Source organism: Dermatophagoides farinae, chromosome 4 (assembly GCF_024713945.1).
Source record: "Dermatophagoides farinae isolate YC_2012a chromosome 4, ASM2471394v1, whole genome shotgun sequence".
NCBI lineage: Eukaryota > Metazoa > Arthropoda > Arachnida > Sarcoptiformes > Pyroglyphidae > Dermatophagoides > Dermatophagoides farinae.
In genome coordinates this window covers 632,243-655,349 of record NC_134680.1, presented here as the reverse complement: position 1 = coordinate 655,349, position 23,107 = coordinate 632,243, and the positions used below count along the sequence as shown (strand labels likewise).

Below are 23,107 nucleotides of genomic sequence, written 5' to 3'. Positions count from 1 at the left end.
TCTTGTTCTGAACGGATTATTCTGTTTACTGAATACGGATTTTTTCGTTGAACAGCTTGACACAATGAACATTTTTTTTGATAACCACTTTGTTTACGTTTTTCAGCCATAATAATGAGATCGTTTTCGTGATAGAAATCCGGTAATTCAATGATATATTTTTAGCGAGAAATAAAACAAAAAAAATCAATAAACACCACACAATTTTTCTGTGTGTGTGTGATTCGAAATTCGAATTTGAGTTCGAAAAAAAATTTCTCAGAAAAATTTTTGAAAGAAAATTTTCTTGGAATTTACTTTGTTTTCATATCAAATTTTTTTTTTTGGCCATTGATTTTCATCCATGATTTCTATTTTTTTTTTTTTTTTTTTGGTCGTCGTCTTATCTTCACTAACAATTTGATTATCAATTTCCATTGATTAACACATTCTTTATATGTTGGTAAAATTGCAAAAACAATAACAGCCCATGTTTCGTGTATGTATAATATAACGATTTATTTATTTGTCTTGACAAAAATTATCAAAATTTAATTTTTGTTTTTTTCTATTTTATTTTTACAGATAAATTTTTGATGTAATTTTTTTTTGTTTATTTGTTTTGTTTTGATTTGGTTTGGTTTTTACTCTCTTCATTATCATCGTGTATGTGTTGTGAATGGATACGTTCGATAATCAGGTTCAATCATTTTCACGTAGCTTAAATCGTTTATTTCTGCCTATCATTATGGATCCATTTAATTCATTTCAACGATCACCTATAAAGGGAACATTTTTTTTACATTTCATATTGTTCACATGGTTAGTATCGATGATTTTTTTTTCTTATTAATTGGATCATTTTTTCATGTTTGATTTTTTTCCAGTTCAATGTTAACTGTAAATTGGCTACCGGAGATTTGTTTCCTTTATAATCTTTTATTCTTTCTCACACTATTATGGGCATTGGAATCGAAAGAGAATCCTGAACCAATACAATTTGCTGCTATTATTAATTTATTGGCCATATTATTCGATATAATAGCAATGTCCACTAATTTTAATCATAATCATTATCGTGAAGGATTTGGATTCAGTATCTTGTGAGTTTTTTTTTGCCATAAATAATCAGTGTTTTTCTCATTTTTCTTTCACAATACTTTAGCCTACTTATCTGTAATATACTGGTACGTCCATTTACAACATTTGTATTATTACGAATCTATAGTGATCGTGATATTCGACAAACATTATATGGTGGCGGTACAACAACATCAGGTTCCGGTATCCATAATCCAAATCATGATCAATTTAATGTATTTGGTAATCGTACTGGTTATCAAGATCTAGATAGTCAACCACAACAATCAAATGGGCCATCATCAACAGCAACAACAACAACAACAACCGCAGCATCAGCCATTGTCAATATGCCATATCAATCGGTACCAGAACCGATTTCTCAACAGCAGCTTATTGATACAACACCAAATAAATGAATCAATTTCTCAAGAAAATATTCCATAACCTTCTCATCACCCAACCCAAAAAAACAAACAATAAACCACATGTCAAACACACCACACACACACACACACACAGTTTTTTAACCAACAAACAAATCGAATGAACTTTAATTTCTAGTCTAAATTTTGTTTTATTTAAAAAAAAACAGCAGAATTGAATAAAAAAAAATATTGAATAAAGATGAATGAATGTGAAAAAGTGAAAAGCAAGATAGAAAAAAAAATAAAAAAGGAAACGTGGAAAGTTCATCATCGTTTTTTCATTTTTGTCAAAGTTTTTTTCATTTTACCTTTAGGTTTTTCAATAGTTTGATATTTTTCACCTACTTCCGCCAATAGTTTTGATTCTTTTGACCAAAATTCTTGATCACGTTTTTTATATTCATCAATGAAATGAGATTGTTTCTCAAAAATTTTTTCTTCCATTTCTTGGATTTGTTTTTTCAATTTATTTTCATCCATTTCAATCATTTCAATGGATTTTTCTTGATCAATATTCTCCAATTTTAACTGCTCAATTTCTTTATTCAAATCAACAATTTTTATTGGATATTCAATTTGATTATCATTTTTTTGTTGCCACAATTGTTCAAATTGATTTTTCATTCCGGTAAATTCTTGTTGCCGTTGTTGGTAGTGTTTTTGTTTATTTTCATTTTCTAACACAATATCTAATGATATTTTTGTTTTCAATTTGGTTTTTATTTCAATTATATGCATATGAAAATCATTAATATTTTCTTTTATCTTTAATGTGGTAAATTTTTCCACTAAATTTTCATGAATGTTTATCGATTTCAATTGCTGAAATTTATTCATAAATTCTATCCATTTAGAATTTTGGGTAAATTTTTTCGTACCAGCAGGAAAAAAATCATGGATTTGTGAATTTTCATACATTTCACAAGATAACGTCAACATTTCATGTATATCACATAAAAATGATTCTAATTTTGAATGTTCATCTTTGATTTCAGATGTTAATTTCGATATTTCCATATTTATTTCATGACAATCTTGTTCTTTTTGTTCAATTTCTTTGTGCAATTGTTTTCGACGCTCGATTGCACATTGGTATTCGATAACCAAATGTTGTTGTGAATCAACAATCGATTCAAGACGTCGATTTTTGGCCAATAATTTTTCAAAATCTTCTTGATTTGATTTGATTTCATCAGCTAAAGCATTTTTGATTGCCAGATTTGCTTGTTTATGTTTAGACATTTCATCAATATATATTCGCAAACTTTCAATTTCATCCATCAATTCCAAACGTTTCGTTGGTAATTCATTCAGATATGACAATTCTTGTTGCAATTTTTCTTCCTTTTGCTGTATTTCATCATTTTTATCTCGTAATTTATCCAATTGTTCTTCTTTGCCATAAAATTTTTCAGCCAATAATTTAAAATAATTATCATTTTCTTCATTAAATCGTTCAACATCATCATGATTTTCCCAATCAAGTTTAGATACTAAATCATATATTCGTAGTAACACTTTATTCATATAAATAGCATCATCTTCGTCATCCATATCAGCTTTAATGTTTGTTTCATTTTCTGACCAGAATCCATTGCTATTATAACCAAGTAAACGATTAATATCAGAATTTTTCAAATAGTTAATAGCATCGATAAGGAAATCTAACATAAATAGCACCAAACCAAGTTGTCGTCCACCAATAAATGATGTTAGGTCAGAATTTTTTATCAAATATGGATAACCAAGTAATTGCATCTGTTTCGGTACCACTTGATTCAATGCGGTTTGTGGGCCATTTTTTTTAACAATATTTTCATTGAAAAATGAAAATAAAAATTTAAATATTTTGGATGCATCACTCAATGAAAGTCGTAATATATTTTGTCGATTCAATTGTATTGGAAAGCCATTTATATTGAGAAAATCAATAATTTTATCCGCGCATTCACGATGATAATTTTGATCCGTCAAATGACGATTATCTATTGATGTTGATTTTCTTGATGATGCAATTGATGATTTACGTGATGATGATAATCGTATGGCTGTTGAAACTCTATTCGGTGTATATAATGATGATGATCCGGATGGTCTAGTTTGTGATGCCATACCAAATGATAATTTTGAGCCATGATTTTTCTGCACCGAATTGAAGCCACCAAATTTATTAGGTCCACCAAAACCATGATCATTGAATGGACGATGATTTGGAATACGACTCGCTGATTTTATGGCCGATGGTATATGACTTTGAAATTGTGGTTTTTGTGGCTGTTGAAATAAATGATGATGATTTGAATTATTTTTTTTCGTTGACATTGTATCAAAACCGAAGGCACGATTTTGTGTCGATTTACGATTCGAATTAAAACCATTGGGCATCATTTTTCTTTGATAATGGCTATTATTCGATTATTCGATTCGATGTTTTTTTAAATCAGAAAAAAAAACAAACTGGAATGAACATAAAAAAACCGTTGAAAAAAAAAAGTTTTTTCCAAAAAAAAGGCGGCAATATTTCGCCACATTCATAAATGACGTTTTATATTGAATATATTGAGCAACTGACAACAAACGAAATGTATTTTTGTGTGTTTGAGAAGACTGAATGTGAAAAGTTTGAGAGAGAAAGAAATTTTGATGTAAAAAAAAAACAAATAAAGATTTTTTCTGAATCATCATCATCATCACTATAAACTAGGGCGTAGAAAATTGTAAAATTCAATTAGTCAGTCTGTTTATCCCACCTCCTTCACACACACACGCTCAGCCGGTAAGAATTTTTTTCCGTTTGTTTGTCCACAATTAATCAATGATGATGATTCAATTGTTTTTCTGTGTTTGATTTTGATTGATTGATCGATCGATTTTTGTCATTGAATTTTACATTTTTTACATTTATGAAATTGTTTGTCATCTACTTTTTTTTTGCATTTCACATCCCACACACACACTCAGGCGTCATCATCATCCAAAAAAAAAAAGAACTTGATAAAAACAAGCCGATCTGTGATTGATTGATCGAAAATAAAACAAAACAAATCCGTAAAAAAATGGTCATCGATACATCAAAATTAGTTTGGAGCATTAAAAATGGTGATCTTGATTCTGTGAAAGAAATTATTGAACATGAGGTTCGTTTGTTTTTTTTTTTTTGCTAAACCAATGAATGAAATTTCATTACATCACAAAAAAACAGAAATTGGATGTAAACAGCATGATCGATGGACGACGTCCAATACATTATGCAGCTGATTATGGCCAAAAAGAAATAATTGAATATTTAATTCAATTAGGTGCCAATGTTAATGTAAGTGTGTTTGTGTTTGTGTCTGATGTTTGTTCCTATTTGGATAAACAATTTGTTTTTTTTTTTTTTTTTGATTTCAGTCATTAGACAAACATGGAATATCAGCATTATTGGCTGCAATTTGGGAAGGTCATATTGAATGTTGTCGTTTACTTATATCGAATGGTGCAAAAATTGATGGCCGTACACCGGACGGTATGAGTTATATTGATGCAGCTGAAAATGCTGAAATAAAAAGTTTACTTATGGCTACATGAAATGAGTATGAACAAACAATTAATTCAACCGCAACCACCATGACAACAGCAACAACAACATCGTCATCATCATTGATTGATTCATTTGAAAATATTTTAAAATTTCATTGAAAAAACCCCTCATGCACAGCCTGGATACCACCGGGATAACAAAAAAACTACACACATACACACATCACCATATTTTTTTATCATTTTGACCATTTTTGTGATCTTTTTTTTCCATTTTCATTTATACTGACCAGTGGTACAAATTGAAAGTTTTTTTTCCACCAAAAAAAAAAACTTTGATATCGAACAAACAAACACACACACACACACTACTTTTTAATACTTTTCTATTTACCGGTACTGAGAACAAAAAAAAAAGAATAAAATGTGAGTAAATGAAACTGATTTATTTACATTTTTTTTTAAATTGCCAAGTATTAAAAAAAAAAATTTGACATTTCGATGATTTGATTTGATCTGATTGATTATTTTCATTGGCACGTTTTTTTTTTTTTTTTTTTTTTTTTGGTGTGTGTGGAGACTAGTAGTGGACGGATTAGAATTTTTCTTTTTTTTTTTTGGTTTGTTTTTCTTCTTTTTATTTAAAATTCATCATGTCTAGTCAATGCATCACCAAAATCTGTTGCCTGGCTACCAACGAATACATCATAATTATCAAGAATTTCATTTAAACTTAATATGCCATCTTTATTTGTATCAGCTTCATAGATAAGATGTTTAGCTTCAGCATCGGCATGATCATAATTAGCCGGTACAATCCATTCACGAATTTCTTCACGATCCAGATAGCCATCACCATTTTTATCACGATAAGTATGAAATTGTTCACGTTCACGTTGTACCCATTCAGGTATATTCGATGATGATGATGCTGAAGACGATGATGATAATTGATTATCTTCAGATGAATACATATCCGATATATATTCTGATTCAGAAATTCTACCATCACCATCATGATCAACATCTTCCAATGTTTCGTCAACAACGACATCATACATTTTTTCTGATTCTTCTGGATGTAAAAATGAAATAAATTCATCATGATCCAATGCTTTATCACCATCAATATCGGCCATTGACCAACGACGTTCATCACGTCGTAACATATCATGATAGGTTTTCATATCATCAATGGTTCGTTTTCGATTTGTATTGTCACCGATTTCATCCAAAAATCCATAGGTTTTATTTCGAAAACGTTCCCAACTTAATTTTCGAACCGTTGGATCATTATCTGTATGAACTTGCCATTGACGATCAACATCTTCATAAATATAACGTTTCTGTGATTGTTGTATCCATTGTTTTAATTCTGTTTCAGTAATATTTCCATCACGATTCAAATCAATTTTATCTACAATTATGGACAAACGTGAACGACTTTCTTCTGGTGTTAATTGATCAAATTCATCGGCTTCATCTTCTGAACCAAGAAATGCTTCATGATCAAAATCTCGATTATGTTGCTGTTGTTGACCACCACCACCACCACCATCGTCATCATGATGATCAACATCTCGATAATGTTCTTCATCGCTTAATTGTTTTTTAATCACACGTATATTCTGTTGATGATGATGATTATGTTTTTTATCCGGTATAGCTAAACCATACACAATAGATATGACAACGATGGCAAGAATTATATTAGATATGGTTCGAATGTTGAACATTTTTTTTCCAGTTTAATCAAATCCGTTTAGTTACGATTTTAAAATAAACAAAAAAAAGGAAAAAAAAATTCAACACCCAAGAATTTATGATGAAGACGTGTATGTTTGTGTAAGAATTAAAAAAAAAAAAAAAAAACATAATCTAAGAACAAAGACTTGAACTAATGTGTAGGTGCTGACATCTATGGACGATACTCATCACTAAATTCATCGATTGTTTTTTTTTACGAATCATCGATAGTGAGTGAGTGTGAGTGTGGATGATTCTCGATAATAATTTTGGTTCCATATGAATCACGAATGTTAGCAATCAGAATAAACCGCTTTTTTATTTTTATTATATTGCATTTGTTGATTGACGAAAAATTTCATTTGTAATTGACAAAAAAAACGGATAAAAAACTTTTCACTATCAATCCAATATATAGGTTATCAGTGGAAATTTAACAGATAATACAAACAAAATGGTGACCGAAGCTGATCTAATGAAATTCAAAGTACCCGAATTGAGGCAAAAGCTTCAGGAATTGGGTCTACAACCTCGTGGTAAGTGATAACTTTTCTGTTAATCTGTCATCGTTTTTTTTTTTGGATGATTAATCCTTATCATCATCATCATCGTTATAATCATCAATACTTAATATTTCATTTTAATAAACTTGATGATGACAGGTCTAAAAGCCGATCTTGCTCGACAGCTTGCAGATGCATTGAATCAGATCGAATTGCAGCAACAACAACAACAACAACAAAGATTTCAGCAATTCCAGACAAATCAAATGTCAACACAAGTGCTGCTACCGCAACAACCAATTGACCAGATTAATCATCAACATCTTCAACAGCAGCAACAAATTTTACTTTTTCAACAACAACAACAGCAAGCTCAACAACAACTTCAACAGCAATTGTTAATTCAGCAGCAGCAGCAACAACAACAACAACAGGCCCAATTTCAAGAATATCAACAACTACAGCAACAACAACAACAATTTGAGCCATATCTTAATCAAATTCAAATTCAACAACAACAACCTCAACCACCACCGCAATTACAATCACCATCTCAACAACCACAACAACAGCAACTTTATATTGTACAACCAACACAAAGAACGATTGTTGTGCAGCCACCAGTACCGGAAGTACAACAACATCAACCAATTGTAATGCAACAAATGACCGAAACAATGCCTAGCATTGTTGATATTCCAAGTATTGAATCACAATCACAAATTCAGCAAGAACAACAACCACAATTAATTGAAGAGCCATTGCAATTAGTTAATAATTTGGCTGAGCAAGAAGTATATTTTCAACAACAACCACCATCATCAAAACAGGAAGAAATGATTCAAGAATCTAGATCAGAACAAGAAATCCAAGAACAACCTCAAGTACAACAAGAATTCCAACCAGTAATGGAAGGTAATTATATTGATCAACAAATTTCATTCGACAATGTTGTCGATGATTCTTCACAAGAACAACAAGCCGGTCAAGAAGACCAAAAGTCTATTATGGATGAATATTCGAATACGGTTATGCAAGATAGCGATTATTGTTACCAACAACAGCATCAACAAGAGGAAAAAGAAGAAGAAAAAACCGTGCAACATGAAGAAACTGAACTGATCTCAAAACCACAAGAAGAAGAGGAATTGAAATACGAGCAACAGCAGCAGCAACAACAATTCTTGGAGTCTGAATCATTTGAGAATAATGACCAGATGCCTGAATCGATTGTTTCAAATGAGCAACAACAACAACAAGATGAAGAAAAATCCGAATCGAATGAAGGAGAAGAAACATTGGATCAGCAACATGATGAGAATAGACTACATGAACAGCTCGAAACAGCTGATGAAAATGGATCAGAAATTATTCCACTCGATTTGGAAAAAAAGGAATCAACTGAAACATTGAAAATGAAATCTATTGAAAATGATTCAGAAACTATTCAAGATGTTGACGCAACATGGAATAATATAGAAAATAAAAATGAGCAAAATAATAATGATGATACATCATCATCAATGATAGATGATGATCAAAAGCAATCGATTAATATGGTGGATAATGGCGATGTGGAAGCCGATGATGAAATGAATGATGATCAACAACAATTATTGAAAACATTGAACATGACCGAAGAAGAATGGTCGAAATTGAATAAAAATCAAAGACGAAAATTGAAGAAAAAACATCGAAATAAAATCAAACGTAAAGAACGTGATGAAATTGAACGAATACGTGAAGAGGAACGCCGAAAACAACGAGAACAAATGGAAGCGGAATGTAAACGTAAAAAGGAACTCGAAAAGGCTGTTGAAGAAGCGATGAAACAAGAAGATGAAGATGATGATAGAATGGATATAGATGACGAGGATGCACCGGAAGAAGAAAAGGAACATAAACGTCTGGAAGAATTGGAACGACGACGACAAGAACAATTAGCCAAACAGCGGCAACTTGAAGAAGAAGCTGAAAAGGAAAAGGAAAATAAAAAAGCCGTCGATACGGTTGAAATTGAGTAAGTTTTATTTGGAAAAAGTTTGTTTAAATTTTTATTAACAAACACTTTATTTGCATTTCTAGATATATACCCGAACATATGCCCAAAGATTCTGTGTATTTACAATTCCTAAAAGTTTTCGATAAATTTTCGGCTGTCAGTTCGGATGAAGCCCGACGACTGGAACAGGAACGATTATCGCATGAAGCTAGACAACGAAAAGATGATCGCGCAAAATTGTTGGAATTAAAAAAACCAGTCGAACTTGAACTGAAAGATGATGATGATAAAGATGGTGAAATTGGTGGACAAAAATTATCCAAACGTCGATTAAAACAAATGACACGAATGTCTGTTGCTGATCTCAAACAACAGGTGAATCATCCTGAATTGGTCGAAATGCATGATGTAACTGCCAAAGATCCGGTTATACTATTGTATTTGAAATCGACAAGAAATACAGTACCTGTTCCTAGACATTGGTGTTATAAACGAAAATATCTGCAAGGAAAACGTGGATTCGAAAAACCACCATTCAAACTACCCGAATTTATTCGACGAACTGGCATTCAAGAGATGCGTGAAGCCGTATTGGAAAAAGAGGATGCTAAATCATTGAAAACAAAAATGAAGGAAAAGATTCGTCCGAAAATGGGTAAAATCGACATTGATTATCAAAAGCTTCATGATGCTTTTTTCAAATGGCAAACAAAACCAAAAGTGACCATCCATGGTGATCTCTATTATGAAGGTAAAGAATTCGAGACACGATTGAAGGACAAGAAACCGGGTGAATTGACCAACGAATTGCGACAAGCATTAGGAATGCCAACCGGACCAAATGCTCATAAATGTCCTCCACCATGGTTGATTGCTATGCAACGTTATGGTCCACCACCATCATATCCTAATATAAAAATAGCTGGACTGAATGCCCCGATTCCTGAAGGTTGTTGTTTCGGTTATCATGCTGGTGGTTGGGGTAAACCACCGGTTGATGAATATGGTCGTCCATTATATGGTGATGTATTTGGTGTCACTTCAGCTATCAGTGACAATATACAACCAGATGAAGAAATCGATCGTACACATTGGGGTGAAATGGAATCCGATGAAGAAGAAGAGGAAGAATCGGAAGAAGAAGAAGATGAAGATAGTGAAAAGAAAGATGCAGATGATACATCAGGATTGGTAACGCCATCAGTCAATGCTGAAGGTCTTGTAACACCAAGTGGAATGTCGACGGGTATACCTTCAGGTCTAGAAACGCCTGATATGATCGAATTACGTAAACGAAAACAACAAATAGAAGCAGAAATGGAAAGGTTAGTCATTCAATTCAATTGTATTTCATTTTCACCAGTCTCTAATCAAACAAATTTTATTTTTTTCATTTTTAGTGGAGACCAACAACCACAGTTATGCACTGTGGTACCAGAGAAGAAGGTGGATCGATTCGCCAAAGATATGATGGGCTCAATGCATGTTTACGATTTTGCATCGTTATCAAAAACTGGCCATTCAACATCATCCAAATCATCATCGAATAATGGAGTAGAAGTGGCTTTGGATCCAAGCGATCTTGAATCCGGAGTCGGTTTGGATTCATCAACAATGGCAGCCAAATATGAACAAACATTACGAGAAACATCTGGATCAAAAAATCCACATGAAGATCTTTCCGATATGGTCGCTGAACATGCATCGAAACAAAAACGTAGAAAACATGATCATCAAAAACAACAGGAAACGTCAAGTGGTTCGTCAACGTCAAAATCATCAAAAAAATATCAATTTAAATTCTAAAATTGTTCACATCATTATCATGATCATATTGTAAAATTATCAAATTTTTTTCTATTACAATAAAATGAATTAATGATTATATAGAATACATATATTACCTTAGTCCATCAGACCATTTCCCACGTGGAATATGAGAATATGAAGCCGGGTCCATTGGATCTAGTTGATTTCGATTTTCGACCATTTTTCTCATTCTTTTTACAGTGGTTTGTTTTAGTTCATCATTATCATCATCATCAATGGAATTATCATCATCACTATCTTCTTCATCATCATCATCATCATCGTCGTCGTCATCATTATCATCATCATCATCGTTGGAACCATCATCTTTTATCGATTCTTTTTCATCACTACTTTCATTATCATTTTTATCATGATGATGATGATCATCACGTACTAATCGACGAAGTTTTTCAGCTGATAACGATATTTTAGCATCTGGATGATTAGGTGGTAACCATGAAACCTGATCAGTTTCAGTATTCCAAAAATAAAATGTTTGTCTATATATGTTTGAAAAAAAATTGTGATTAATTTATTTGATATTAAATATTACAATCAATTCAATACTTACAATCCTGGTTCATAAACCTGTTCCCATACAGAATCTTTTAATGGATATTTTTTCAACAATCTGGCAAATATTTTACGTATACGTTTATTCGGTTCTTTTCGAACATTGGCATATTTTTTCGAACAAAAACTTGTACAATTATGATAAATATTGTATTTATTTGGACAACCAATAACCGTATCGATTGTTTTCAATTCAATAAATTCTTGTTTAGGTGTTTCATCATAATCTTCGGCAATAACTTCTTCTTCTTGTTCGACTGGCACTGCTGCTGCTGTTGATGGTTTCTCATCACGATTCAATAGACCACGTTGAGCTAAACGTGAGGCTAATGCCGGTGGTAATTTAGACATTTTTTTTCTTTCTAAACATCAAAAAAATCAAAACATCAAAATATTTGCAGTGTGTTTTGAAAAACTTGAAAAAAAGAATCCCAAACACAATCATTCATAAATGAAATGACGAATTTTTTTTTTAAATTTAATTTTTTCAAATAAAAAAATTGATTTGATGGAAAATTGTTTAAAATTGTTAAAAAAAAAATAATAAAAAAATACACAGATAATTGTATCAATGATATATATATAGAAGGATCACATATTTGTTTGTTGGTGGTAATTTTTTTTTGTTTTGTTTTGTTCGTGAAGCGATTCAATTCTTTCAATAAACTCTCTGTTTACCATTTAGATTGAAAACTTTGTGAAAAATATTACGTCTTGAACGTACATAACCAAAAATTGATAATAATAACAATATTGAAACAACATAAAATACAAATATAAGATTTATATCTGTTTGTGTGAATGGACTTGAAACAAGCATGAGTATCTTACTACGTGGTTTTGTTGCATGATTAGCAACAACATTCGTATCATCATTATCAGTAATGATTATTGGATGATCCAGTTGTTGTGGTTGCTGATCATTATCATCAGAGAATTCTGTATCATCCAATACGATTCTTTCAGCTGCATAAAAATTGACTAGAAATGGTAATATTTTTGTTTCATCATAATATTCAAGATATGTTGTTGCATTTTTCCAGATTGAAGAATCTTTTTCTGTTGATGGTTGTTTTCGATAACATTCGGGACATTCATTGAATGTTGGAAATTGACGTTTAGGTAGCCGTGGATCTTCAGATTTTGATCCTTTTAATCTTGCATTAACACGATTATGTGCACGCCATAGCCATAATACCGATGAATTTGGATATGTTAATTCATTTTCCAATGATTTGGACATTTGTGTAAAATGCATTGAACATTCAGTACAACCGAAAAAATTTCTGATATATTCACGCATTGCATACAATGTTGGATGTAATGATAACCATTGTCTTGTTTGCAATGTACGACGATATTCAGCAACGGTTAATACATGAAATAATGTCCATAATGAACATGGATATGATCGTTGATATTCAACAGAAATCACTGAACAAGCTTTCCATGGTTTTTGTTCAGGAAAATGATAATATTCTTCATACATATTCATGGTGGTCAACATATCTTTTGTATCGATAACCATATCATTATTCAGTGATGATTTTCGTGATGATAATCTTGCATTACGATTTGAATGTTTCACAAGCCAATCATGAAAATGTTTGATAAATTGTTTGGTTTTTACATTTTGAAATCGGAAACTTTCATAAAGAACGTTCAATAAACGAATCAGGCTATTGGTTTGTTCTTGATTTAGATATTGTTTTAATGGTACTTCATGAAATAATGCAAAACGAATTGCATTATGTAGATCAGACATGTAAATTCTTGTTGAATATTTGGCCGGCGTTGTAGATACATCTTTTGTTTTTGCTTGATTCGCTATCCACATTGAATTTAAATCTTCATTATAATTTTTGATAAAATCCTTTGCAATCAAACGTGTCATATATTGACCATCATCTTCTTCGGACATTATTGGTTTCGGTATTACTTTAATTTGTCGATCATCCGGTGTAATAACATATAAAAATGGTAATGTCAATTTTTTCAATGCTTCCAATTGATTTGGATCATCATTAGATAATTGTAATAAATGTTTATTATCTGCAGATTCTTCCATACGATAAATACGTAATTCATTTGTATATGAAGAGAAATTCATCATTAACTATGGATAGAGAGAGAGAGAGAGAAAAAAAATCAGATCAATGGCAATGAATTCGACACACACACACAATGAATCAACAAATCACATACCTCACGGCCAAAAAATGAATTACTTTTTTCAACAATAATCAATACAGACTGATGATTATTATCAAGATCAAGTTTTCGAAACAATTCATGTTTATTATCGACTTTTAATGGTAGAAAATTTGGCCAATGTTGAGGAATTTCTTGTTTATCACGTTTTAAATATTGTTCAGAAAGCCATTTAATAAAACTAAGCCTCAAGTCTGATGGCGTGGTCCAATGATTTACTTTATAAAATGATAAAATGAGATCAACAAAAACAAAAAAAAAATTTAAAAATATAGTGAGAAAAAAAAGCAATTATTCATCAATATATATTGCCCATAAATAATTGCTCAATACTTACAGGGAAAATCCTGTCCCAAATCGGTTAATGATGGCCGTAGCCAAAATGTTCGTAATGTTGGATACAATGCAATATTATAATGTTTACATGCATCAATATTCAAATCATTTGCACAATCTAAAACGGCAAAATCAACAACACTGGACCAACGATTAATGGTGGAACGTAAAAATTGTTTAAATAATGGTGCAAATGCTTGACAATGACCACAATATGTATTAAAAAATTGTATAAATTGAATTTTACGTCCATCTTGATGACGATTAACAATAAAATCTGTAATATTTGTTGTATAAAGAATATTTACACCTGAATCAGTAGATGAATATAATGATGATGATGATGCGGGAAAACCTTGAACTATATTGATTGTTGTTAATGATGATAATGATAATAACAATGAAAATGATAACAATAGTAATGATGATGATGATGATGTTCGATGATTGATGAATCGATGTGAATGACGATCATTATTATTATTTCTTGATGATATGGCTAATGATTCCATTATTCTTGAAGACAGTGAACAAAAAAAAAACACTCAACAATCAGCCAATCAATCAAATTTTGTTTGTGTTTGTGTGTGAGTGGGTAAAACAATGATGATGATGATGATTTTTTAAAATTTTCTTCACAGGGTGTAGGTCAAGATTAAGTTTTTGTCTTGTCGTTGGTCAAAACAAATCATTCATTCGTGTTCGTTGTACAGATTTTTTTTTTTCTTCAAAATCCGATTAGAAATGATTATATATATGTGGCAGCAACAAAATAACAATAAAACTTATTTATAGATTAAACAAACAACAAGTATTTCACTTTTTTTTGATAAAGTGGATGAGTATCCACTTCTTTTTGATTAGATTGATTAATTGATGAGATTAGTATGGTAACTGTGGTGGTGTGGTCTTATTTTTTTTTTGATGATGTTGAAATATTTTCATTGATTGATTGATCAGAAAATAAAGGATTAATATAGTCTACTACTACTATAATACATGTATACAAAGTCATTGAAAATGAAATTTTCGTTGTTCATTTCATTATCATCATCATCATCAATAATGAATCAACACAAACGTTATGTATCAATGTTTTTTGGTCACGTTAATTTTATCGGATAAAAAATGTTGTTGTTGTTGTTGTTGTTGTCGTGTTGTGATTGATTGATTAAAAACTGTGAAATTTTGATTACACACACAGAAATCATACATACGGTAGAATTTTGTTGTCACATTTTTTTTTGTCACAGAAAAAAAAAACATTTGGATGGAAATAATATTGTCGACACACACACACACGTCAAAATAAAAACGTTGAGTTTCTGTTTTGTGTTTTTGTGTGTGTGTGTGTGTTCAATACACACACATGCTCGTTTCGAACACAACTCACAAATTCGAATGATTTTTTTTTTCAATATTGAATCGATGATGATGATGATGAATTCAGGATCGTTCGATATTCCAGATGTTTTAATTGAGTGAAAATAAAAATTTTTTTTTGTTTTTTGTTTTTGTTTAAAATTGAATTTACATTGAAAAAAAAATACCAACAAGTTGATTTAATCATCATCATTTTGAAAAATGATCAAAAGAAGAAAAACTTGCAAAAACCTTGTTGATTGTCAAAAAAAAAAAAAAAAAAATTTCTATTTTCACTTCATTTCGTTTCTCTTCACTGATGATGATGATGATGATCATGGTGAATATATTATTATACAACAAATGCAATCATTCGTGTCTTTTTTTTCCATTTTCTCTCTCTCTCTTTTTCACTCAATGAACAATTATCGGTTCTGAATGAATGAAAAGAGAGGAGGATAAGTAGAAGTATAAATGAAAAAAAATCATCATCATCATCATCGTTGTTGTTGTTTCGTGTGTTGCAACTTGCCACCAATTTAATAATTACGATGATGATGATGATGACGATTTGAAGAGTGAAAACCCAATTTTATAATGGAAAAAAAACACTTGATTTCGGCTAAGAAAAGCTCAACTCTTTTTTTTTTGTTAAAAAAAATTTGAAGATCATTTTTTCTTATAAAAAAAACAACAATGATTATGAAACACATCCACGGACAGAATTTCATCTCTGAGTGGTGGTGGTTCGTTTTTTCGAGTGTCATTTTTTAGGCAGCCATAACAGTGACAACAATTCAATTTGAAAAAAATAGCCGGATATCCGATTGAATAGAAAACAACAAAATGGCTGTTTTTACACAATTGATGAAAGTGTGATTTTTTGTTTTGTTTTCTTTGACGATAAAAATGATGGTAATAATAATGGTGGTGATGAAGATGATGATAAGTCAGCCAATTCATCATCATCATCATCATGTATAATAAATAAATAGAAAAAAGATGCGTGATGATGATGGCCACCACCATGGCATAACTTGTTGTGTGAATAAATTCAACAGGTAGTATATAATTTTCATCATCATCATCATCATCATATTCATATAATACGGATATAAACATCATGATGACCATCATATAATATGGATTTATCAAATCCATAATAATACATCATCATCATCATCATCATTTTGTTTGATTGTTTTCGATTTTTGGATCCAATCGATTTTGATATTTTGTGTATGTTTAGGAAGGATTGTTATGGATCGATGATTGATGGATAAGAGAGTAACAGAAAAATTCAAACAAATTCCAATTCAGTCATAATTTTTCGAAATAAAATCGATCGATTCAATTTTTATTTTATTTTTTTTTTTGTTGGGGCTTCTGGATTTTTTCCAATCACTCCATGAATGGATCTCTAAATAAAAAACGGGAAAAAAATCAAAAGAAAAAAACTTTGCTTTCTACATATATATTGAATCAATCTCCGTTATCAATCGGGTTGCAGGTATTTTTAGTTTTTGTCTTTCTTCATTCATTCATTCATTTTGTACAAATTTGGACAATTCAACATTTAGCAGCCACTGCCTGGCAGTTTTTTTTTCTTTTCCATCGTCTTCGTCGTTGTCTTCAACTTCGACACGCACACAATCAAACAATATTACTGAAGTTGGAACAAATCAATTCAAAAGAAAACACAAAAATTTTTTTGTCGTTTCCGAATATTTTTTTTTTTTTTTCATCATCAGCAGTTGTTGTTGGTGGTGGTGTTGAAAAATTGGTATAGTCTGACTCAGCAGCAGCAGCAGCAGTGGAAAACCAGTTTTTTTTTGCCATTCCATTCATTCATTCATTTTTTTTTTGGTTCCGCATGCGAATTTTTTTTTTCACCATTTTCTTTTTTGATCTATGAATGAATAAATAAATGATAATGATAATAATAATAAAAAATCAGCAGGAAATGTTGGGAAACATTGTTTCTATTTACCGTTTTTTTTTTCTTCTTTTTTTTTTGATTATTGGCTTCTTTTCTCGTCAACGATAATGAGATGTTTGGTTCGGACAAACAAAAAAAAAATCCATCATTCATAAAGGACGTTACACAGCCATCAGTGTGTGTGGTTGTTTGGTTCTTACGTTCTTTATGAAAAAAATTTTTAACAGAACAAAAAAATCCATGTTAATCAAAGCAAAAAGGGGGCAACCGGGTTTGAACCGGTGACAACTCGATTTCTTGACTTGTTTTCACACAACCCTTGTGCGTTAGGTTAGGTTAACGTCGCCTGCAGTCGAATGCTCTACCACTGAGCTATGCCCCCTAAATGAATAGGAGCTAAAGTGCAGATTTATGAGTTTGAATCATGAATTCTTGGCCAAAAAAAAAAAAAAAATCAAAAGTTTTTCAATCAATGACAGGGAAACTTAAATCGATGATGTAAGTTCAATCATTGCTGTTTATAGCCGCAACAACAGAAATGTAGCTTCTAACTGTTCTCAAAAGCATTGTCAAAGTTACAGCTCACAGACTACGCTTGTTTAGAACATTAGTTTGACGAAAAAATTCTTTTTTTTTTTTGATTCCAATAATCCAGAAAATTTGCAAAAAAATTAATTTCAATATCAATGAAAAGAAATAATTTTCCCGTTTCAGTAACGTCATCTATGAACGTCGTTAGTAAAATATATGTGCTGCTACTATAGCAGCTGTGTTTGTGTATATTGTTGTTGTTGTCGATGATGATGATGATGATGCGTTTATAATTTTTTTTTGTTTTTCAATCATCATCATCATCATAATCATCGTTCAACAAATTTTTGTTGCCATCGATAGAAAAATAAAAATAAAAATCATCATCATAATCATAAAAAAAAACTCAAAAACATCTTTTTTTTCTGTTTGTTATTATCATACGCGTCAATAATTGAATGATTCATTTCATTTTGTTTTTGTGTGGATTATTGAGTTTGCAAAAACCTCAACTTCGAACTTGACACAAACACAAACAATTCAATTATAATCAATCAATCAAACAAACACATTCGAATTACTTTCTGTGCACTTTTAACTTCAAAATATCATTAACAAACAAAAAAAAATATGGAAGCCGTACCACGATTACCAATGTTATCATTTGAAATGAAAATCAGTCCCGTTTGTCCGGATTTTGCTATGCCATTTAAAAGGGTAAGAAAAGCAAATTTCGAATCATTTCCAATTTTGTTTTGTTTTGTTTTGTTCATTATTTACAGTTTATCAGTAAATATTATGGTGAAGATGGTGATATTTATGATCGTGAAATATTGGAATTGGAAAATTTACGTAATGTAAGTGTGAATCAATTTTTTTCCATTGAAATTTTTGAATCCATTTTCCATTTTTTTTTAATTTAAATTTCAGAATGCATGTCGTGCATCACGTGATGTAACTGGATGTTCAATATTGAAACGTTATTATTGTCAAATATCAAGCCTATTTAATCGTTTCAGTACATTTGATGGGGATGAAAATAGTAGTAGTTGTAATTCAATTGGCATACAATGTGTTTGGGCGGATATTTATTCTGGACAAACCACTATTGGTGATTTGGATTTTGAATTAGCATGTATACTATATAATATTGGTGCATTACATGCTGAACTTGGTGCCGCAACCGATAGTCGTCAAACACAAGATGAAATGAAAATTGCCTGTACACATTTTCAATGTGCCGCATGGGCATTTCAACATTTAATTGATGATAGAAAATTATTTCGTACATCTGATCTTTGTAATGATATTTTACAATTTTTCATCCAAATAATGTTGGCACAAGCTCAAGAATGTATATTGGAAAAATCAATGCTGGATAATCGTAAAGCATCTACGGTGGCTAAAATCACCGTCCAAGTGGTCGATTATTATCGTTGTGCAATGTCAATGTTACAACAAGGTGCAATGAATACAAGTGCAACACAATCATCGATCATTGAAATTGTTGGTGGAAAATTATTTAAACGATGGAAAAAATTTGTTGAATTTAAATTATCATATTATGATTCCATTTGTTCATTGTATATGGCCAACGCATTAGAAGATCAACAACAAATGGGTGAACGTATTGCATGGTATGAATCGGCATCGGAAAAAATTCAATTAGCCACTTTGCTTGCAAAACAATTGGATGATCACCCTGGTGGTGTATCCATAATTAATGAAGCCATTGCATTTGTCAATGATGTTATTATGGTTAAATTACAAAATTCAAAAAAAGAAAATGATTTCATTTATCATGCAAAAGTGCCACCAATTGCTGCATTACCACAAGTGAAAGGTGTTTCACTTGTCAAAGGAATTCCATTCAACGTATGTGATCCAGAAGTTTCTGGTCCTGATATTTTTGCACGATTAGTGCCAATTCAAGCACATGAATTGGCATCCATTTATTCGGCGAAAAAAGATGAATTATTACGAAATATTCGTATGAAAATTGAAGAAAAAAATCAAGAACTTGTATCATTCATGTCATCATTGTTGTTGGACAAAGAACAATTACGTACACCGAAAGAAGATGCAATACCAGATGAATTGATAAATATTTGTGCTGAACTTAGCCTGAATCCAGAATCGGTGGAAGAAGTGGCAAAAATATTGACACAATTAGATCAAGTTAGTAATGATACTGGAAAATATATTGAAGAATCTAATGAATTATTGAACGAAGAAAATGAAAAAGAACAAAAATATCAAGAAAAATTTGGTAAACGTCCATCGTCGATGATTATAATGGAATTATCAAAAGAATTAACAAAACATGAAGAAACACATAGAAAAGCAATAGAATCAAATAAATCATTATGGGATAATTTTGATCAACATAAAGATGATATATTAATAATGATGTCATCATCAGCAATGAAAATTGCATCAATTTTGCCATCAAATAAGAATGTAAATTATGATGAAACAATTGTTGATGAAATGGAACGTTTATTTGATAAAATTGATGAAATGAAAAAACAACGTACAATGTTTGAAGAACAATTAACTAAACAAGTAAATGATGATAATATAATGAAATTGGTGTTGGCACATCCACAAAATGAGATGGAAAAAATTTTCGACATTGAAATCCAGAAATATGATAAAATTATTGGTTTATTGGAACAAAATTTATCTGCACAGCAGAATATACTGCAAGCAATGACAAATTGTAATGCAAATTATGCCGATACACGTAAAGAATTGTTGGAAATTCAAAGAAATCGTAAAACACGTATCGCATCATTGTTATATACATATCAAGTGTTTCGTGAGCTGCAAGTAAATTCCAATAAAGGTCTGGAATTTTATCGTAAATTTCAATCTATTGTAATACGATTGAATGCCAGAATACGTGGTGTAATCAAAGTACAGGATGAAGAACGACAACAACAATTGTTACAGCGACAGGCGGCTCAACAACCGGCAACAGGTTTACATATGATGACGCCATCATTACCACAACCGTCATCTGCATATAATTCATCAAATAATAATATTGGTGCAAATAGATTACCATCCACTGGAATGGATTCAATGATATCGGCTGGCATACCGATAACTGGTGCAAAATTAAAAGATTATCTTCCATTTATGAAAGCATCGAATCGTACGAATTTAATGCAACAACCACCACCACCAACTGTATCATCTACGGTTATTGGTGGTAATTCATCAATTGTTCCGCCTTCACCATCACCATCGCCATTATCAAGAATCACATTTGCACCATCAGCTCCACCACCATCATCATTAACGCCTACACCACCAACACCAATACAATCGGGAACCAATTTAGTTGCACCAAATATGATAATGCCTCCTTCTTCCGTTGTTCCTCCTCGTACAGCTACTGGTCAAACATTTGGTGGTTCAATAATTGGTCAACAACAGCAGCAGCAGCAACAACCAATTGCATCACAATACAATGGCCATTTAAATAATAATCTTCAAATAACACCTGGAAATAACATGGCTTCAATTTCTCAATATTCATCATTACCACAACCACAACATCAACAACAACAACAACAACTACCACCACCATCATATTCACAAGGTTTTTCTACACAAATACATCCATATTGTAGTGGTGGTGGTGGTGGTGGATCATTACCGGTAAATTCATCAATACCATCAAATATTCAACAGCAGCAGCCACAATATCCAAATGTTAGTGGCTGTGGCAATATTGCTGGTGGATTGGTAAACACTACATTCAATCAAAATCAACCAATATCATCGATATTACCGATTAATAATCTTCATAAATATCCGCAACCACCATCATCAACAGCGACTTTATCGAATCCATCAATGATTCCATCATCGTCAGCAACATATAATAATTATCATCATCAATATAATAATAATTCGAATTCTACTTCAATTCCAAATTCTATTGCTACTTCTGTTCCAATAGCCGGTTATAATAATACTGGCTATCCACAATCATCAATATCGGCTAATACTACTGCTAATACTGGTCAATTAAATTCAAATGAAACAAATTATGTCAATTATCCGATTAAACCGATTGCTGGAACAAATACTGGACAAATAACTGGACACTATCCATCACAACAACAACAGCTACCATATCCAGCAGTACCATCACCAATGATGCCTTCGTATCCGGGTGCACCGTCGAATACACTGACAAATGTTCCACAACATCAACAGCAGCAGCCAAATTATCCTGGCTATCCACTTGGTGGTTATCATGGTATGCCACAACCTCAACCTCAACCACAACAACAACAACAACCACAACCACAACAGCCTGTTATTACTACAGATCCAGCAACAAATATTACTGCAATATTGGAACAAGAATCAAAACGTGGTTGGCAAGTATTGACACCAATACCAGCAGCAGCACCTGTGATAAAAAACAATAATGATAATAATGATGGATCAAAAAATAATGATAAATCATCTTCTTGTTCATCATCAACAACATCATCATCGGATCGTTTACCTGATATTTTATCAACAATGTCATTGAATGGTAATGGTGGTAATAGTGATCAACAACAACCATCATCAACAATGATTAAATCGGAAATTTCAATTTTACCAACAACACCAGCAATAACAACAACAACAACAACAACAAATGGACAGACAACAGATACAATCGATAATAATATCAATAACAACAACAACAGCAATAATAATGAACCAAAAGATTTATTATCACAATTTGATCCATTATTTACATGAAACAAAACAAAAAAAATTGTGTGATGTGTCCAACAACAATATATCTGAACTAAAAATTCTCTGCTTTGTTCATTTGTTTTTTTCCTATTTCTTTATTGTGATCCAGTAATTGAAAAACAAAACAAAAAAAAATCTTTGACCATTCATTTTTCATCTCTTTTCGTTTGATTATTATTATCATTATAATATCAGAATTATCTAATGAATGAAATTTAATAAAAATTTAAAAAAAATAAATAAACAAATAACGTCATTTCATATATGAATGGTTGACAAAAATCAAAATGAAAATATCCGTGTGATTTGA

At 31.3% G+C, this 23,107-nt stretch overlaps 8 protein-coding genes and 1 non-coding gene across 12 annotated transcripts; 4 read left to right on the top strand and 5 right to left on the bottom strand.

Annotated features, from left to right (window-relative positions):
- The first annotated feature begins 329 nt into the window (after window positions 1–329).
- Window positions 330–1,685, top strand: LOC124490831 (uncharacterized). Its single transcript, XM_047053394.2, has 4 exons — window positions 330–478; window positions 565–801; window positions 867–1,082; window positions 1,145–1,685. The coding sequence occupies exons 2-4, from the start codon at window positions 659–661 to the stop codon at window positions 1,476–1,478; spliced, it is 693 nt and encodes a 230-aa protein (XP_046909350.2). The 5' UTR covers window positions 330–478; window positions 565–658; the 3' UTR covers window positions 1,479–1,685.
- LOC124490958 (kinetochore protein NDC80 homolog) lies at window positions 1,623–4,096 on the bottom strand. The gene has a single exon (XM_047053546.2). The coding sequence runs from the start codon at window positions 3,873–3,875 to the stop codon at window positions 1,755–1,757; it is 2,121 nt and encodes a 706-aa protein (XP_046909502.2). The 5' UTR covers window positions 3,876–4,096; the 3' UTR covers window positions 1,623–1,754.
- Window positions 4,075–5,449, top strand: LOC124490959 (myotrophin). The gene is made up of 4 exons (XM_047053547.2): window positions 4,075–4,263; window positions 4,449–4,624; window positions 4,690–4,800; window positions 4,881–5,449. Exons 2-4 carry the CDS (start codon window positions 4,544–4,546, stop codon window positions 5,055–5,057), a joined length of 369 nt encoding a protein of 122 aa, XP_046909503.2. The 5' UTR covers window positions 4,075–4,263; window positions 4,449–4,543; the 3' UTR covers window positions 5,058–5,449.
- LOC124490755 (calumenin-B) lies at window positions 5,437–7,015 on the bottom strand. The gene has a single exon (XM_047053306.2). It carries the CDS (start codon window positions 6,743–6,745, stop codon window positions 5,651–5,653), a length of 1,095 nt encoding a protein of 364 aa, XP_046909262.2. The 5' UTR covers window positions 6,746–7,015; the 3' UTR covers window positions 5,437–5,650.
- A 2-nt stretch (window positions 7,016–7,017) lies between these two features.
- Window positions 7,018–11,152, top strand: Sf3b2 (splicing factor 3b subunit 2). 2 transcript variants are annotated; one of them, XM_075730604.1, is made up of 5 exons: window positions 7,018–7,291; window positions 7,418–9,043; window positions 9,083–9,278; window positions 9,344–10,585; window positions 10,661–11,152. In XM_075730604.1, the coding sequence occupies exons 1-5, from the start codon at window positions 7,210–7,212 to the stop codon at window positions 11,064–11,066; spliced, it is 3,552 nt and encodes a 1,183-aa protein (XP_075586719.1). In that variant the 5' UTR covers window positions 7,018–7,209; the 3' UTR covers window positions 11,067–11,152. The 2 variants fall into 2 exon arrangements, with proteins under 2 accessions (XP_075586719.1, XP_046909260.2); XM_047053304.2 differs by having other exon boundaries at window positions 7,418–9,278.
- On the bottom strand, window positions 10,924–12,037 carry LOC124490756 (uncharacterized). Its single transcript, XM_047053307.2, has 2 exons — window positions 11,644–12,037; window positions 10,924–11,572 (listed from the first exon to the last, which is right to left on the bottom strand). The coding sequence occupies exons 1-2, from the start codon at window positions 11,994–11,996 to the stop codon at window positions 11,161–11,163; spliced, it is 765 nt and encodes a 254-aa protein (XP_046909263.2). The 5' UTR covers window positions 11,997–12,037; the 3' UTR covers window positions 10,924–11,160.
- A 117-nt stretch (window positions 12,038–12,154) lies between these two features.
- On the bottom strand, window positions 12,155–16,587 carry LOC124491312 (sulfhydryl oxidase 1). Its single transcript, XM_075730605.1, has 3 exons — window positions 14,194–16,587; window positions 13,851–14,074; window positions 12,155–13,761 (listed from the first exon to the last, which is right to left on the bottom strand). The coding sequence occupies exons 1-3, from the start codon at window positions 14,702–14,704 to the stop codon at window positions 12,304–12,306; spliced, it is 2,193 nt and encodes a 730-aa protein (XP_075586720.1). The 5' UTR covers window positions 14,705–16,587; the 3' UTR covers window positions 12,155–12,303.
- A 1,164-nt stretch (window positions 16,588–17,751) lies between these two features.
- On the bottom strand, window positions 17,752–17,875 carry TRNAC-GCA (transfer RNA cysteine (anticodon GCA)). The gene is made up of 2 exons: window positions 17,840–17,875; window positions 17,752–17,787 (listed from the first exon to the last, which is right to left on the bottom strand). It is a non-coding gene; the product is annotated as a tRNA-Cys (tRNA).
- Window positions 17,876–18,283: 408 nt separating this feature from the next.
- Window positions 18,284–23,045, top strand: LOC124491311 (tyrosine-protein phosphatase non-receptor type 23). Of its 3 annotated transcripts, none has more exons than XM_047053960.2 (3): window positions 18,284–18,741; window positions 18,807–18,881; window positions 18,955–23,045. In XM_047053960.2, the coding sequence occupies exons 1-3, from the start codon at window positions 18,655–18,657 to the stop codon at window positions 22,798–22,800; spliced, it is 4,008 nt and encodes a 1,335-aa protein (XP_046909916.2). In that variant the 5' UTR covers window positions 18,284–18,654; the 3' UTR covers window positions 22,801–23,045. The 3 variants fall into 3 exon arrangements, with proteins under 3 accessions (XP_046909916.2, XP_075586575.1, XP_075586574.1); XM_075730460.1 differs by having other exon boundaries at window positions 18,328–18,741; window positions 18,807–18,876; XM_075730459.1 differs by lacking the exon at window positions 18,284–18,741 and having other exon boundaries at window positions 18,832–18,876.
- Window positions 23,046–23,107: the final 62 nt, after the last annotated feature.

Bases quoted from the DNA above. Each gene is read 5' to 3' on its own strand.
- LOC124491311 (XM_047053960.2), top strand. From the start codon at position 18,655: ATGGAAGCCGTACCACGATTACCAATGTTATCATTTGAAATGAAAATC. The intron at 18,742-18,806 runs GTAAGAAAAGCA...CATTATTTACAG, and splicing joins TTGCTATGCCATTTAAAAGG to TTTATCAGTAAATATTATGG. The intron at 18,882-18,954 runs GTAAGTGTGAAT...TTTAAATTTCAG, and splicing joins AATTGGAAAATTTACGTAAT to AATGCATGTCGTGCATCACG.
- LOC124490831 (XM_047053394.2), top strand. From the start codon at position 659: ATGGATACGTTCGATAATCAGGTTCAATCATTTTCACGTAGCTTAAAT. The intron at 802-866 runs GTTAGTATCGAT...ATTTTTTTCCAG, and splicing joins CATTTCATATTGTTCACATG to TTCAATGTTAACTGTAAATT. The intron at 1,083-1,144 runs GTGAGTTTTTTT...ACAATACTTTAG, and splicing joins GGATTTGGATTCAGTATCTT to CCTACTTATCTGTAATATAC.
- LOC124490756 (XM_047053307.2), bottom strand. From the start codon at position 11,996: ATGTCTAAATTACCACCGGCATTAGCCTCACGTTTAGCTCAACGTGGT. The intron at 11,573-11,643 runs GTAAGTATTGAA...AAACATATATAG, and splicing joins CAGGTTTATGAACCAGGATT to ACAAACATTTTATTTTTGGA.
- Sf3b2 (XM_047053304.2), top strand. From the start codon at position 7,210: ATGGTGACCGAAGCTGATCTAATGAAATTCAAAGTACCCGAATTGAGG. The intron at 9,279-9,343 runs GTAAGTTTTATT...TTGCATTTCTAG, and splicing joins GTCGATACGGTTGAAATTGA to ATATATACCCGAACATATGC. The intron at 10,586-10,660 runs GTTAGTCATTCA...TTTCATTTTTAG, and splicing joins ATAGAAGCAGAAATGGAAAG to TGGAGACCAACAACCACAGT.
- LOC124491312 (XM_075730605.1), bottom strand. From the start codon at position 14,704: ATGGAATCATTAGCCATATCATCAAGAAATAATAATAATGATCGTCAT. The intron at 14,075-14,193 runs GTAAGTATTGAG...CATTTTATAAAG, and splicing joins TTTGGGACAGGATTTTCCCT to TAAATCATTGGACCACGCCA. The intron at 13,762-13,850 runs GTATGTGATTTG...CTCTATCCATAG, and splicing joins ATTCATTTTTTGGCCGTGAG to TTAATGATGAATTTCTCTTC.
- LOC124490959 (XM_047053547.2), top strand. From the start codon at position 4,544: ATGGTCATCGATACATCAAAATTAGTTTGGAGCATTAAAAATGGTGAT. The intron at 4,625-4,689 runs GTTCGTTTGTTT...ACAAAAAAACAG, and splicing joins AAGAAATTATTGAACATGAG to AAATTGGATGTAAACAGCAT. The intron at 4,801-4,880 runs GTAAGTGTGTTT...TTTTGATTTCAG, and splicing joins AATTAGGTGCCAATGTTAAT to TCATTAGACAAACATGGAAT.
- LOC124490958 (XM_047053546.2), bottom strand. From the start codon at position 3,875: ATGATGCCCAATGGTTTTAATTCGAATCGTAAATCGACACAAAATCGT.
- LOC124490755 (XM_047053306.2), bottom strand. From the start codon at position 6,745: ATGTTCAACATTCGAACCATATCTAATATAATTCTTGCCATCGTTGTC.